General features: G+C 39.4%; 1 protein-coding gene across 1 annotated transcript in view; it reads left to right on the top strand.

Moving 5' to 3' along the window:
* The window catches only part of LOC126234457 (enoyl-CoA hydratase, mitochondrial-like), a 65,946-nt gene that overhangs the window by 13,122 nt on the left and 35,526 nt on the right, over positions 1–17,298 (top strand). Inside the window, exons 3-4 of the mRNA XM_049943151.1 lie at positions 12,545–12,745; positions 16,341–16,465. Of these exons, the coding sequence (XP_049799108.1) occupies positions 12,545–12,745; positions 16,341–16,465 (326 nt within the window). The remainder of the gene's footprint in view (positions 1–12,544; positions 12,746–16,340; positions 16,466–17,298) is intronic.

Genomic DNA, 17,298 nt, shown 5'->3' with positions numbered 1-17,298 from the left:
AAACTACACATTGTTCAATGTTTAATTTACATAAATTACAATTAAAACTTGACTCTTTCAATTAACTGCAACAACGAAAAATTGCATCTTTTTAACAGTTTCTTATACTACAAGGCTTAAGCCATATTATTTGTTTAAATCATGAAATTAACATATACAGTTATGCAAACAATACTTGTGATGAAACTGAAAATTACTTTGGAATTACTTTAGAGCTGGCTTTGCTAACATGTTTTCGAATAGAGACATATAGATCCCTTAAGAATACTATTAGTTTTCCTCCAAATGTTCACAATTAGTACAGAATTTATATTTGTTTTTAAGTCAACAATAGAATTTAAGTTATGAAACAATTACTGATTTTACCCTATAACAAAGGATACTAACTAGTAACAGTCAAAATAAATTAGAAAATCGGTTACATACATAAAACTTAGCACAAAATTAGACCTGGTGATATATTCTTTAAAACTGAGGGCCAATCTTTCTCTTTTATGAAAATGCAGATTATACACATGTTTATTAATGGTAATTAGTTAAAAGTGAAAAAATGAATTTTAACAAGGCAGATGGCAAAACAAAAGGGGAAGTAAAAAATGTCGCACCTTGCTTCATCACACTACCATTACCAGATACCTTGAGAAGTAATCGATAATTATTAACACATACTTGTTACCCAGTTGACTCATGTGAAATGGCTCCAAAATATCTGCCCCTATCATTTGGAATGGACAGTCAGACTCTGGTAGTCTTTGTAACTGGATCTTTTGATGACATAAATCAGCATACTAGGCACACTGAATACAGTTTTTTATGTTCTGTTGAACATCAGCACATCTTGTTCTCTTCCAGAACCTTTTTGCTACCCTCTTATCTGTTGTTCCCTTACTCCTATGACCGAATAACATAAAATCATGTGCTTGCATGGTGCTTCTGTGTGCAAAGCTGCTGGAACTACAGCACGCGGTGCACCCTTGGTTGATCTACACAAAACTCCATCTTGTATGACCAATTGTGGCTTTTTGTGCTCCTGCTTTCTTCAGATCATTTAGATCAAATCCAGTGACTTGCAATGCCCCAGTCTTCCTACTAAGTGTGTCTTTATTTGTGTGTTTAACACCCGGTCTGTGAATCACATTGTATTGAAATTCACTTGAAGACTAACTTGTTAGACACTTGAAGGCTCTTTTAGCCCTAGTTCCATTTTAAAGTTGTGTGATTAGTAATCACTGTGAACTTATATCCATATAGATAACATATAAAATAAGAAATATTGTATATTAATGTTACCATCTCCTTTTAAGTGGTAGCATAATTCTTTTCAGCCTTAGTAAGCAGACAAGATGCATATCCAACTGAGTGTTCTTTCCCATCAATGAATTGCCCTTAAACTGCTCCCAGAGCTGTACCATTTGCATCACATGAAAATATGAATTCTTTTGTGTAACATGGAAAAATCAGCACTGGATCTGAAGTTAATATATCTTTTAAATTTTGAAATGCTGTCTGACATTCAGGTGTCCAGCTAAACATAATACCTTTCTGCAGTAATTTTGTTAGTGGTTGTGCAAGTTCAGCAAACCCCTTCACAAATTTTCTACAGCAGTTTGCATCCAAGGAAAGATTGTGATAGTTTAACTGTCTGAGGGATCAGAAAGTCATACACCTCTGCTGTAAGGTGTGGATATGTCCTTACTCCATCTTGGCTAATTATATGCCCCAGGTATGTGGTTGTGCAAAGTGACACTTATCAATGTTAAATGTAAGTCAAACCTTTCTCAACCTGTCAATTATGCTGAACATTCTCTTCCAAGATTTTTGTAAATATAATTATATTGTTGAGATACACCATGCATGTTTTTGGTTTTAATTCTCTGAGGACTCCATCAAATAAGTGTTGAAATGTAGGTGGTGCATTTTTCAGCCCAAAGGCCTACAATGTGGTAGTGACCAGATGTCATGGTAAAGGCTGTTTTAGGTCTATCCTCAGGGTGTACCTCAATTTGATGATAACCACTTCTTAAATCTAGGGTTGAAAAGAACTTGCATTGACCCAAATTGTCTAATGTGTCAGTAACATTAGGGACTGGGCATGCATCTGTTACTGTTTTATCATTTAAGAATCTGCAGCCCAACAAAACTGATATTTCTTTGTTCCATCAGGTGAGTTCTAACCCACAATCATGATACTCACTGACTTGAACTATCACTGTGTTCTATAATCCCATTTGGTAACTGCTGATACACCATTTCCTCTACTAAAGGCTGTAAATGCTTAGGTAGCCAATACTGTTTTCTAAATATTGGCACATGGTTCTCTGTTGGTATTCTGTGTGATTGGTGTAGCAGATGACACGCATTGTGAACTGAACAAGTCCTTACAATGTAAATGATAATTGAAACCCTTATCCGCCGACAGGTGTTGTTAGCATACCTTGATGGGGACAGCTGAAAATGTGTGCCCCGACTGGGACTTGAACCTGGGATCTCCTGCGTACATGGCAGATGCTCTATCCATCTAAGCCACTGAAGACACAGATGAATAGCATGACTGCAGGGACGTATCCCTTGCACGCTTCCCGTGAGACCCACATTCCCAACTGTCCACAATCTACATACATATTGTTCCGAATAGATACTTTGCCCGTCCACTCTTAACTCATGCCCACTTAAGTTGACGATTCCCTTAAGAGTTCAGGCAACCTGTGCGCACTCACACAGATGAAGGTCAATGACTGGGTAGCCATTTAACATTAGGAACAATATGTATGTAGATTGTGGACAGTTGGGAATGTGGGTCTCACGGGAAGTGTGCAAGGGATAAGTCCCTGCAGACGTGCTATTCATCTGTGTCTTCGGTGGCTTAGATGGATAGAGCATCTGCCATGAAAGCAGGAGATCCCAGGTTCGAGTCCCATTTGGGGCACACATTTTCAGCTGTCCCCATCAAGGTATGTCAATAATACCTGTCGGCAGCTGAGGGTTTCAATTAATTATCATTTATTCTAGAGAAGCTGCATGGTCATCAATGGTATCTGTTCTTTCAAGAACAGTTACTATCTTCATATATCCTTACAATGTATTAATACTGATTCCATTTACAACCTGTCTTCACACTGAAGGTGTTTAACTTTTTCTCACAGGGCAGATATGACAACAGTTCACTGTGTTATATCTTGTGCCCTGGAATCCTCAATATCTTCCTCTTCAAGAACATCTAACATGACTATCAGTAATCCCTTTAGAAGACTCACTTCGTCTCCCCCAAAATTATCCCAGCCTATTGGTACTATAACCTGACCATTAACATCCCTTGTATGCATTATACACCCACAGACAAGACAATGTTGCTCATCCAACATGTCATTACTTGTTAGTGGCTCCACCAAACACTGCATTCTGTGAAATGTTACTCTCTACTGGTACCCAGATTAGTTCTCCTGTACCTGTTGGTACTCTGTCATTCTAAACATTTTTAATGCACTTGTACACAGTTTATTGATGCTACCTTTGCAGTGGGTGCATCTTATGATACAGAAACACCTGCAACTGTTGTACCCAATGGAAATAACTTTCCATTGAGTTCAATTTTCCATTGCCAAAGGTTTATTGCAGCATGATGCCTAACCAGAAAATATAACCCACGTATCGCAGCGACTCCTTGTCCCACAGTTGGCAACACTTCCATTTGCTCGTGAAACCTTGTGTTTCCTCTTTTAATCCTGAGCCCTGTTTTCCTGATTGAATCATCTGCGTTGCTGCCTATTGTGCACAACCTATACCTTGATTCTTGTAGTCTGCTCTGGTAACCAATATGTGTGCCCCTGCAACTACCAAAAATTCATATTGTTTCCCTTTCAAGCAAGACATCAACGAACAATCCATTCTCTGTGTCCATACTGAATGCACTTCTATTTAATGGCAATACTTCTCAACAGAAGAAAGGTTCCCATTGTCATTTAACGATTTCTTTTTCTCATTGTAGTTACCCTGTTCCTTTGACCTACACTCCTGTGCCTTATGACCAATTTGTTGACAGTTAAAACATTGCGGTTGGTGACACTGTGCTTTAAAATGATCCTTTCTTCCACAGCAATAACATTCTTTGTTTGACACAAACATTTTCTGATCATTCTGAGACTTAGTAGCACTATCCATCTCTTGCATACAATTGGCTACCTGCAGCACTGTGGCTACATCTTGTGGATTATCCAGTCTCACTATTTGAGAAAATTCTGAAGAAACTCTTTTAGGAACACATCCAGAACACTATCCTCAGCCTCTCTCAATAAACTACATCAGCCTCTGGTTCATCAGTCAACTCATAAGTTTTGGCATTCGTCTTGTGTATCCTGTCCAAAAATGCTTTGATAGTCTCATTTGGCAATTCTCTCAAATTACTTAACTTTTCTTGAAAGAAACAAGCACTATTTTGTTTTCTGAAGTAATGCTTTAAGCCATTTAGTAACTCTGTAAATGTTTGCACTTTTCTCAAAACCTCATGGTATGTGATGTACATCTTAACCTCACCCGACAAGTGCAATTTGGCCATCTGCAGTGATGTTTGTTCAGATCAGTTGCACAAGCTGGCTGCAGATAACATGTTCTGGATAAAAATAGTGACATCCTCTGATGTTTTGCTAGAATAAAGGGAAATAAGACTAGCTTTTACAGGATACATTGATGGGGAAGGTACTGCCAGTATTGATTTAACTTCACTAGGACCTGATTGTATAGAATCTTCCATTTGATTACATAGCTGTTGCACTGTTTGCTCATTCTCTCCTTTTAATGATTTAACCTGTTCTGTCAGAGCTGGTACCATGTCTGCTGTAGTAGGTGCTTCCATTTGTGCCATATTTGTGCATTTCCCTTTTCTATCCCAGTAAGCCTTATACACAACAAACAATATACACTATAATGAATATCAAAATTTACTTATTACTTCATTTCATCACCACCAAATGACACTTAATAAAGCTCTCTTTTGCATGGCCATACTGTTAGGGGAATGTATTACAGGAATAAGCCTATCTCAAGGTGCTCTGTATCTAGACAAATTACAAATTTTGCAATCTACCTATCAAAATACACTTTACTATAACTCCTCTTAAACTGAGATATTAGGTTCTGCAACAAGTAACTCTGAACTCACTGTGTCTTATTCTGGACATGATCATCTTCACAACATACTTGTGTGAGAAACAAAGCTTTTCGGTGACTCACTCCACAATTGTTGTAACTGCTGGTGTGGCTCTGTACAAAATGCATTGCAGGGCCTTCTGATGTAGATACTGAAAGTGTCAGAAGCATGGGCACTTCTGACACCACTTTTGTAAGAGGTAACTATTGGGAGGGCATAATCCTCGGAAGGATGGTAGTGACCTGTGGTCAGTGGTAGTTGCAGTGAAAGAAGGTTCAGAATTAGTTATTTATTTCGATAAAAATACAGGTAGAATCTTGACTCATGGTTAGCATCACCTGTTAATGCCTGCAGAGGAATTGTTCCATAAGTGGCCTTCAGCCCGCTCAAGACAGCTGACACCACACACATTTCATTCCAGCCAGCTGCTCCACTGGTGGTATGCTGCTTGCGGTGACCCTGGCACCAGCTGTACCTTGATGCCGTGGCAGAGAGTGGCAGTGGCACATGTATTGAACTTACACATGGTGACTTGGGACGTGCTCTGTACCCTCCCACTCACCACCCTTCTTTGTAATCTATCATACTGTGATGAGGGTTGCCGTGTAGCCATGGAGTTCAACGATATTGGCGTGCCATCCACACAGACTCTATCCAGTTCATCAGAATGTCAGGAATACTTGTGTCCTGATCCTGATGGGCACAAAAAACCTCTAGGTCCTCCCATCTGTGACAGAGGCAGACTGTGGTGTTGAACTGTGCAACTGATGATTATGGTGAGGTATCCATTTCTCCCATTAGCAGTTGTTGTTGTCTGTAGCATGCTGAAATATGCAACAGACTTGTGCCAAACTTCACCTGATTGCATTCATGGAATTGAGTGCAAATGTCATGTATGCCTTTGATCCGTCTGACCAATTGCCTTACGAGCTAAACTGCGGGGGTATTCATGGAGCCAATTAGTGGCTAATATTTACCAACATCATTTGTCTTGATTGTGTAGGGCTTGCTATTATGAAGGTGTCAGTAGTTTTACTTCTTTCATGCTCACCTTAGTCTTTCTTTTATCACATAATGAAGGTAACCCTGTTTCACTTCTCTGACCCACAATATTCTGAAGTCTGCTACCTGGTTCACCAGAAATGCCAATGTTGTGTTTTGCCCTGACCTAGTCTTGGTGGTGAAACATTTTCATCATGGCTGCCTCGTGTCAACATTGCCATAATGTAGTGAGATAGCATCACTCTTGGACTTTGAAAATTTTATCTGTTTTACTGCCCTACACAAGGTTTGCATGCAACATTCCAATTCAAAGCAGTAGTTCGGCACCTGGCACTTATGAAGGCTCCATCATTGTGGCTCATGAGTCCAAAGGCTACTTGTTAATCCATGATGGCTTCATGAAATCAGTCATTCTTACTCTGTCATCAATACATGCTTGTCAACATGTCGAGAAAAGTTACCTGACAGGTAGTCTTTGTTTTTCAAAGACAGAACTTACAGAAGTAAATTTTCCAATTACTATTGACAAATCCCAAAAATCAGTGGTGATGAAGACCCCATTTAGATAATACCAACATTATGGACTCTCATTTAAACTGGCTTGTGAGGAAATTGTTTTTCAGTCATCTCTGCTATAGCTTCTATATGCCTTTACCATTGTATGAGGTTCCTCTTTATAAAATGCCCACAGTTGGTACATTATGTCTTTCTTTATTAAGTGTTAATGGAATTTCAATGTAAATGGCAGTCTTATGCACCATCAATTTGTGCTGTAGGACAATATAAATTTTTAAATGATGGGAACCATGGTATATGATATCATACTTTGCAAATCCAAAGGAAATTACAACTGAAACCATGCATGTGAACAACTGCGACTGATCTGATTATGTCCATTATGATGGTGGTTTCAGTAGTTACTTCCACTGGATTTTTAAAATAGGGCTGAGGTGGTGGGTGGAGGGGGACATATATAATCATTTCAATCATCTGTAACATGAATTTATGTGATACAGTGGCACAAATTGACAGTACTTGCAACAGACAGGCCTATGTTGCAAGCCTATAGAAGTGTCAGCTCATTCAACCAGAAACTGAGTATGAGGGAAATTTACTCAGTGAGAAGAAGACATGACCAGCAGCTTCTTATCTGAAAGCCATCCAGTATCTCCTGATAGTTTGCAACATCATTAGATTACAATCTGTGCTCAGAAAGATGTACTGTTACCTGAAATTGCTCCTGGATGACATCACAAACACAGAGCTTCTCAATGAGTTCTGTAAAGTCAGTGCATCATTTTTTTGTACTGTATAGTGTGAAAAGGACTTGAGTCAGCTGAAACATTGCCTCAAAGACTTCACACAAGGTTCCCCAAACAGATGTATCAACATATGGCCTCTGTGCAGTGACATTGCACTGTGCAGCATATGGATCAAAACAAAGCTTATATCTGAAGGTCAAAATAATAGTTCCTAAGCAGAGTAAGAATCATTATAACAACTTATTCATACTGTCCATAATTTTACAGACTACCTCTAAGTGTTTTCCTTACATCTTGTTACAGAGCACAAATACATTTTGTTTACTTTTATAGATGTCTACATAAACAGTGACAACATTGTCAGGTGTTGGCACTGAGTTACTGTAATGTTCCATAATGGGTTTTGACTCGACATCCCATGTTGATGCCTAATCTCACCTTCCAATGAAATTTATGACAATTTTGACTCCTCATTCAACCTCTGTTGTGAATTAGAGAATCAGCCTCCTGCAGCTCTCGTTAACATTCCATTAAATGACTAAAACCTGACAGACAAAACAGCATGAGACTACAGCCTACAGTCTATTTATAACTTTATGAGAGGTGACTGGCCTTACAAGCTCCACCCATGGCAATCAGGCCCCAAGAACTTCTTCTCCTTCTGTCATCTTTCAAAGATTTATCAAGGCAATCTTATCAAGCAAAAGTGACCAGGTCATCATTCCCATAATTCTCTGGTCTGGTCTTTTACTAATCTCCTAAGGGGTGATAGAGAAAGTCACAGATCAAACGACTTGTAAATAATCAATAAAAAGCCGCTCCATCTGCTTTTTAGAAATTTATGAAGGTCACATGACCAGTTTCAGCCTTTATATTAGGCCCTTATCAAGTCTAACTGAAACAGTTTCAGATGCACATGATAATGTGTCATATGAACTTAATAAAGCTCTAAAAAAGAATCTGGAATGGCTTTTCATTAATTGAACAACAGTTGTGGATTGAGCATCATCCTGACATGGAGCAACTAATAACTGGCTAATAACTGCAAATAACTAAGTCCATTTAGCAGTAATGAATAAGACCATTGTAAGAACAGTCACTTGTCAAATGTCCAACACATCCTACTCAAAACCCACACACACATTGGGTAAATGTTTCTGACTGATGGCCAGATTTACAGGTTTGTGCATTCACATACTTTTATTGACTTGAGGACATTAATTCTGTTCCATCCATTGTCAAATGGCACAGCTTGATTTTCAAGATGCAGATGTTCGAGGCATTTATAATATGTCAGACTAGTGTACAATACCGTCCCTTAGATTAATGAACAACCAGATACAGGTCACAGGAATGGCAATATTTGAAATTACTGATAACTATTTATAATTCATAATTTCAATGTTTTATCAGCTTACAAATGTTATTATACTTAAAAAGTATACTGCTGGATGCAATAATATTATTATTTTACACAAAATTACTGTTTGGAACAATTGAGAACACAACAACGTAACCTATAACTTGCTTAGAAAAATGTATGAAGCATTTATCACATATCTCAGTGTAATAACCTGCTCAGCATTTGTCTGAGATTTAGTGATAATATTATGCAATTAAAATGTAAATTAAAATTAATTTAGCATGACTGTTTACAAAAGCAATTTCAGTAATTTTCATATTTGAAATGTATATTTACCAAATTTCCAATAATGTAAAAACTATTATTTCATTTTATAAAACCTAACTCTGTATTAAGACTTCTGAATATTTATAACATGTAATTAAAAGCTGAATTATGCATTTGTTATAATAATACTATGAAATTTCTAATTTTTGTATGTTATTTATAGTTCGTTGGCAATGACTAACAATTCTGAGTGTGAGTAGCACCAGTTGCCGTAACTCCATGTAACTCTATGTTAGTCGTTATCAGTTGTTCTGATCTCTTTTCATAAACTGCATTTAATAAACATAAGAATGTGCAAAAAGCTTTCTGTTTACTAAATACATACAAAGTACCTAGATAAATATTGCAGTTACACTTCCCACAGAAAAATATTAATCAGTTAAAAATTTATCTCAATTGTACTTTACCATTTGATGTCTTTGTCTCTTGATGATGTGCACTAACAATTTCTAGCAATTAAATCACCTGTTGCTTTCAAAATTCAGTTTATGTTAAAGATTATCATTAAGATTTTTCAAAAATTATTGAATGGTAGCATTACACACTCCAGGAGATGAAACAGGATTCTGAACTCTTGAGCCTGGCTCATATAACCTACATTGATGTACACTGAGTCCTCTACATTGACAGCCGATATCTGCATTCTTGAGGGTTGCAACCATTATGCTCACAGGACGCAATGACTGTTGATGTTGCCATCAGGTCATATGGATAGCTGACACTGTGCTAAAGCTACAAGATGCAATATAAGTGATCATCATCAAGGAATTGTGTGGTGCCATATTAGCCAGATGTCACACTGTTTTTTCTGTATTCAGGATTGGCTGCCCAGAATGTAAGCAGCCATGTCACCACAACACTGCTAAACAAACTTCAGCTGAAGAGCCCAAGACAAAAGCCAACAGGCATTACACTGAGGTGACAGAAGTCATGGTATAGTGAAATGCATATATACGGATGGTGGTAGTATTGCCTACACCAAGTATAAAAGGGCAGTGCATTGGTTGAGCTTTTGTACTCAGGTGATTAATGTGAAAGGTTTTGGACATGATTATGGACACACAATGGGTATTAACAAACTTTAGTCATGGAATGGTAGTTGGAACTAGATGCAAATGACATTCCATTTTGGAAATTGTTGGGGAATTCAATATTCCAAGATCCACAGTGTCAAGAGTATCCTGAGAATACCAAGTTTCAGAAATTACCTCTCACCACAAACAACGCAGCGGCTGATGGCCTTCATTTAATGACCAAGAGCAGTAGCATTTGCATAGAGTTGTCAGTGCTAACAGTCAAGCAACACTGCCTGAAATAACCAGTGAAATCAATGTGGGACATACGATGAACATACCTGTTAGGACAGTGTGGCAAAATTTGGCATTAATAGCCTATAGCAGCAGATGATTGACATGGGTGCATTTGTTAACAATACATCATCACCTGCAGCACCTCTTCTGGGCTCATGACCACATCGGCTGGACCCTAGATGACTGAAAAATGGTGGCCTGGTCACATGAGTCCAGATTTTAGTTGATTAGACCTGATGGTAGGGTTCAAATGTGGCACAGACCCCACAAAGCTGTTGCTCCACATTGTCAACAAGGCACTGTGAAAGCTGGTGTTGGCTCCACAATGATGTGGGTTGTGTTTACATGGAATAGACTTGGTTCTCTGGTGCAACTGAACTAATCACTGCCCAGAAATGGTTATGTTTGGCTACTTGGAAACCATTTGCATTTAAAGACATCATGTTCTCAAGTAAGGATGTCACAAGACCACAAATCTCCGATTAGTTTGAAGAACATTCTAGATGATTTGAGTGAACGATTTTGCCAACCAGATCACATGAAGTGAATCCCATTAAACATCTATCAGGCACATTCAGTAAGAAATTCCAGGATGTAATGTAATGGTATTATTAGGAGGGAAGCTGCTACTCACTATATAGGGGAGATGCTGAGTTGCAGATAGGAACAACAAAAAGAATCTCACAATTAAAGCTTTCAGCCATTAAGGCCTTTGTCAAAACACACATACACACACACACACACACGACTGCAGTCTCAGGCAACTGAAACCACTGTGGTTTCAGTGGTGTGTGAGTTGCATTTGCATAAGAGAGAGTGCATGTGTGTGTGTGTGTGCGTGTGTGTGTCTATTGTTGATGAAGGCCTTAATGGCCAAAAGCTTTGTTGTGCCTGTCTGCATCTCCGCTATATGGTGAGTAGCAACTTTCCTTCTCATAATATTGGTACACTCAGTAGGTCAATTCATGCACAAAATCCTGCACTGGCAACTCTTTTGTAATTATGGATGGCTATAGAGGCAGTATGTTTCAACATTTCTGCAGGGGCTACTAATGACTAGCTGAGTACAAGCCACATCAAGTTGCTGCATTATGACAAAAGTGGCGTGACACAATATTAGGAGGGATCCCATGACTTTTGTTACCTCAGTTGACGTCACGACAACATGCTTCTGGAAATGGAGATGGACAGATCATATCCCACAATGGATTTGTTATAGCCACCAGACCGAGCTAGGTGGCGCAGTAGCTAGCACACTGGACTCGCACTCAGGAGGACGACGGTTCTATCCTGTGTCCAGCCATTCTGATTTAGGTTTTCCATGATTTCCTTAAATCACTTGAGGCAAATGACAGGATGGTTCCTTTGAAAGGGCACGGCTGACTTCCTTCCCCGTCCTTCCCTTATCTGATGAGACCAGTGACCTCACTGTCTGGTCTCCTTCACCAAACAACCCAACCCAACCCATAGCTACCCGCTGATGATATCACATCATCTCTACCCTTCACAGATGAGCCCCAATGATACAGTGTCATGAGCTTAACACGAGCAGTAGCACACCCTTAGGGGTTAGGAGATGAATTGTAAATACACATTAAAATAACCATATACACACATAAAAAAGAAGTTTTGCATCATCTCAGTTCCGAGAGTTCCGGAACCTTTACTGAAAATTGGAATAGTGGTCAACATTAACATAATTTCCACCCTTTTTATTGCTCATGAAAACCATACATTGCATGTTATACCACCATACAGCAAGATCTTTAGAGGTGGTGGCCCAGATTGCTGTACACACTGCTATCTCTAATACCCATTAGCACGTCATCTTGCATTGGTGCATTCCTATATTAATTGTCGCATACTAGGAGTTCTGGGAACTGGTGTGGTGCAAAAATATTTTTTATGTGTGTATATGATACATACTAAAGTAGCTTCTCTCTCTCTCTTTCTCTCTCATATTTACATGTGATGACAATTATTTTGAAGCTCCTTTGGCTACCATAGAATTTTGAAAATGTTATGTACATTTCAAAGAATATGTTGTTTTCCGTTGTATTAAACAAGAGATCACATCAGCTTGAAATATGCAATGAAACCAAATGTGGAACATTTACATTCTTCTAATTTGTTTCAGGTGCATCATACCAGTACATATTAACTGACACTTTAGGTGAAAAGAAAAATGTTGGTCTAGTCCAGCTGAATAGGCCAAAAGCACTGAATGCTTTATGTACTGATTTAATACTGGAAATGGATAAAGCTATTGCTGAATTTGAGAAGGATGATAAAATTGGGGCCATTATCATCACAGGGAATGAAAAAGCATTTGCTGCAGGTTAGTAACTGTGAAGCAATTTGAAGCACAATAGCTACCTCTGTTGTTAATGAATATAAATGAAATATAAATATTTTATTCTTATTTACAATGGACAAGGTTTGCTACATTAATGCTAATCACAAAAAGTAATTTGCCTATTTCATATCAAAAACCACAAAATGGAAAATATGATGCTACTTTTTATTCATCCTTAAATTTAGGGTACTCCTCTAACAAATATCTGCTGTGCTGTAAGAGGTTGGTGAACTGATTACATAATATCAGTTTAGAATCTTGTATAAATTTACTGATTATAAATGTACCAAATTGGCTTCTAGGCAAAAATATCTTACATGACATTAGAAACAGATTCCCTAAAAATACTTATTTCGTAGTAAGAGACTAGTTTATTCTTGCTGCAGTTTCAGCTGCCATGTGTGTGTAAGTTGCATTTGCGTGAGTGTGTGTGTTTGTTGTCTATTTTCAACAAAGGCCGTGTTTGGTGAAAGCTCATTCTCTGACAGTCTGTTTGTTGTGCCTATCTGCAACTTGGCATTTCCACTATATGGTGAGTAGCAACTATTCCTTTCATAATATTGCTACATGCCATCCTGGTTTACGATTTTGCTAATATTTTATATTTTCCTTTTTTGTTTGATTTTGGTACATATTATTATATGTTTTTATAATTTTGGCTTTTTTGGTTAAAATACTGATGTTTTTTGTTCACCTTTGACTCCCTTCCATTGTTTAATAGTAAAGACAACTGTTCATCATATAATGAGCAGCTGATGAATATGTAAAAAGGGAGTGAAATAATGTAGTTCTTTTGAATTTGTGTTCCTCAGAGGGCATACATATCCACACATCTCCCATTATCTTACTTGTGACCCACTCCCTCCCCCATTCTCACTCACATATATGCACATTATTATTAGCTATGATTGATTCCCTATTACTAATAAAGAGCATGAGCTGATCTGACACATTTAAGAAAGAGGGAAAATAGTTTTCCTTCTTCATTCATTTACATGTCATGTTTCATAAATCCCAAATGAAGGGGAGCCTCCAGGGATGAGGAACAAGTAAAATTATATATTAATTTCTCTAAATCATAGTAAAAACACATTATGACTAGTGCTATTGTGCCCATACTCTTACATCTTTGCCTAAGACCAATGAAAAATGTTACTATAGTATTTTCTGCTTTTATTGACCTAAACCAAACATGTAAAGACTACATCTAATATTCATTTGTCCCTCACATAGTCTCTTTTTCACATCTTCTTTCTGAAAAGTACCTTATAGTACTTACTGTAGTATACAGAAGCACAGATAACTGACAGATGCCTACAACTCCATTTCAAAGATCAAATATATGTTAACAATACCAGTACCAGAGATGGAAAGTTGCTACTCACCATATAGCAGAAATGCTGAGTCATGATAGGCATTTGGCGCCGATGAGATTGACACCAGTATCGATCTGAGCATCATCTTTGAACTGAGCAAAACATTATCTTTGTGTTGTTCCGCCATCCAGTTCTCTGTAAGGTTTACTTGTGTGAAGAGGTAAATAAATGAACTCCTGATTATAAGGTGTTGTTTGATGTATCTCACCTGAGCATCCACCTCACTCATGACCCAGAGTTGTAATGTATTCCGTTTTCGCCGTTTTACTGTGCCTGCGGCCTCTGCGTTGGTTATTTTCGCGTGTATTACATCAACACAACATTCGAACAATGGCTTCGGCCCAATGCCTAATGCCGGATTTTGTGACCGACATGCATCATGATGTGGGCGATGTACACCCACCAGGACTGCAACACGATGCCTCTCACTCATCAATTACGCTGATTTCGCCGGACGTTTTTGTGCCTACAACAATAAGTGAGGTTAGGAGTGTGAATGGCTCCGTCTATCATACGCCTTTGTTCCCGCCACATGTACCCTCCCTCATCAACGGCGCAGTTACCTCTTATGGATCTCCGTGCAGTGCGGGATCGATGCCGATTTCTGCAAATGCTCTGTTGGATAACCTATCACCACCAGGACAATGGTTTGCCATGCCGCAATCCATGCAGTACCAAGCGGATTCCAGCCACGTGTCCGGAACTGCTTTGTTCACAGGTCAACCTCCTCAGGATCGAACCACGTCCGCACCCGCCTGGGTTCAGCATCAGCACATGCCTTCCTGCTTCAATAGCTCAGCCTGCAACAGGAACAATGGCTTGTTATCTGTGCCTGACCTCCATCTCCATCCTACTGCTATGCCTCAGTGTTTTGTGCCACGACATTCACCTTTTCCACACACCGTTTTGAGTGAAGTGACTATGAACAACAGTGAACATTCACACATTTTGCCCAAAGTTCAACATCATTTTCCTCACTGTGCTCTTGTCGAGCCCGCTTCTACCCCCCTTCAGGCCACGACCACGCCACTCACTGTCGTGGCTCACGACGCTCCGACCACTCCCTCCACGTCAGACTTACTCACTCAGTCGAGTGACTTCCAACTCCCCAAGTCGAGCTTACCTATGACCACGCCCTCGCCGCCGGGCCCTTCTCTGGTCCCTTTGACCTCTCCCCCATTGCCTGCCTTACCCTGTCGAGGTTTCTCACCCCCCCCCCCCCCCCCCCCCCCATCTTGAACGTGGCCTCACTCGAGGTGTTTGTGCCGGTCCCCCCGGACATAAGCCATGACATCTCTATAATACTATATGATGACATACTGTTCATCATGTGTTTCCCTTCTTCCAGTGCTCATGACACAACCTCCGCCATTCCCTGCCACCTGGTGAAATGTGTTCCCTTCTCGTCCGATGTTGACCTGGACATGCTTCGTGTGTTCACCATGCCCACCGGAGACATCGTTGTTGTTGCTCCGTTCCTCCCGCAAACCGCTGGCCTACTTGTCACCACATGACCAGCCCGCCCAGTACGATGCCCGGCGCGCTTCAACGACTTCCAGGTTCGGTGGCCGGTCCTTCCTTCACAACATCTACCCGCACAGCTCCCCGATGACACTGTTGAGCTGACCGTGGTCCGGCTCCCGCGGACCACCCCTGCTGACGCCATAGTCAATCCCCCCCCCCAGGCCTATCAGGAGTACTCCGTACTGCGAGGGGGGGGGGGGACTACGTGGTGCCGATGAGATCGACACCAGTATCGATCTGAGCACCATCTGTCTTTGAACTGAGCAAAACATTATCTTTGTGTAGATCCAGTTCTCTGTAAGCCTTACTTGTGTGAAGAGGTAAATAAATGAACTCCTGATTATAAGGTGTTTGGTGTATCTCACTCAAGCATCCACCTCAGACACAACAAAAAGATTCACACAATTACACCTTTGGCCATTAAGGCCGTTGTCAGCAGTAGACACACATACACACACATACACACACACACACACACACTAACACACACACACACAAACACACACTCACGCAAGCGCAACTTGCACACATGTCTGCAGTCTCAGAGAACTGAAACCACACTGCCTTCCTGGATTTTCCATTGTCTGAAATATACGTTAAGGTAAATAATTGTTATTTTATATTTTTAGAATTATTTCTAATTCTCAACTTAAAATTTTATGTGAACTGTCAAACAGGTGCTGACATAAAAGAAATGCTGGACCAAACATATTCTGTTGTCATGCGGGGAAGCTTATTTGGGGAGTGGAAAAGAATTTCACACTGCACCAAACCTGTGATAGCAGCAGTAAATGGATATGCGGTAAGTTTTTTCTGGTTCATTGTTTTGTAAGTCCATGTTTGTCTTTATAGTAGCTGTGTACTGACCATCAAAACCCCCATTTTTAATTTTAGATGATAATGTCATACTTAGTAAAGTCTCTTTCTTTTAAAGCAGTTTCTGCTTCACAACTTGACACATGTATCTAATTTGTAAGGAATGTATTGTCATGTTGTTGGTATAAGTGATGTTTACACTTCATTCTGATCTTGAAAGATGAGCAGAAATTACTATGTCATAACTCAAACATTTTTCATAATTTTGGTTCTGTTCTTGTTCTGCCTTAAAATGCTGGAAACAATTGACACCTTAATTTAGTTTTAATCCAGATTTGGATATGGAATGAATAGTTCCCAGCAGCTCAACAGTGACTGATGAAACAGTAGATGTACCTTCCTATGATGGTGAGGTGAAAATTATGACAGTCACTCAGGCCTGGAAATTGAGATTAAAAAATGCATTTTTTAAAATGTAGTTCCCTACTGGGTAAATTCACTCCTCCATCATCTTTCCATTGACTAGATTCACTCCTGAAGTGTAATTCTTGAAGATCTGTAAAATATGTGTCTGCAGCTGCCATAAATTCTTCACTGGGTGCAAAATGTTTTCCATCAAATTTCTTTAGATGTGGGAGAAGAGAGAAGTCAACAGGTGCCAGACCTATAGACTAGGGTAAATGCTCTAACAATATTTACTTCAAATGCCTCAGTTTCCCACAGCCAAAGGATCTATGTTAGCAGGTGCACTGTCCTAATAAATGACGGTTTGCTCCCATTTTGCAGTGTAGGTCTCTTCTTAGACATTTTCATTCAATT

Source organism: Schistocerca nitens, chromosome 2 (genome assembly GCF_023898315.1).
Source record: "Schistocerca nitens isolate TAMUIC-IGC-003100 chromosome 2, iqSchNite1.1, whole genome shotgun sequence".
Classification (NCBI taxonomy): domain Eukaryota; kingdom Metazoa; phylum Arthropoda; class Insecta; order Orthoptera; family Acrididae; genus Schistocerca; species Schistocerca nitens.
This window is presented reverse-complemented; position numbering and strand designations above follow the sequence as displayed.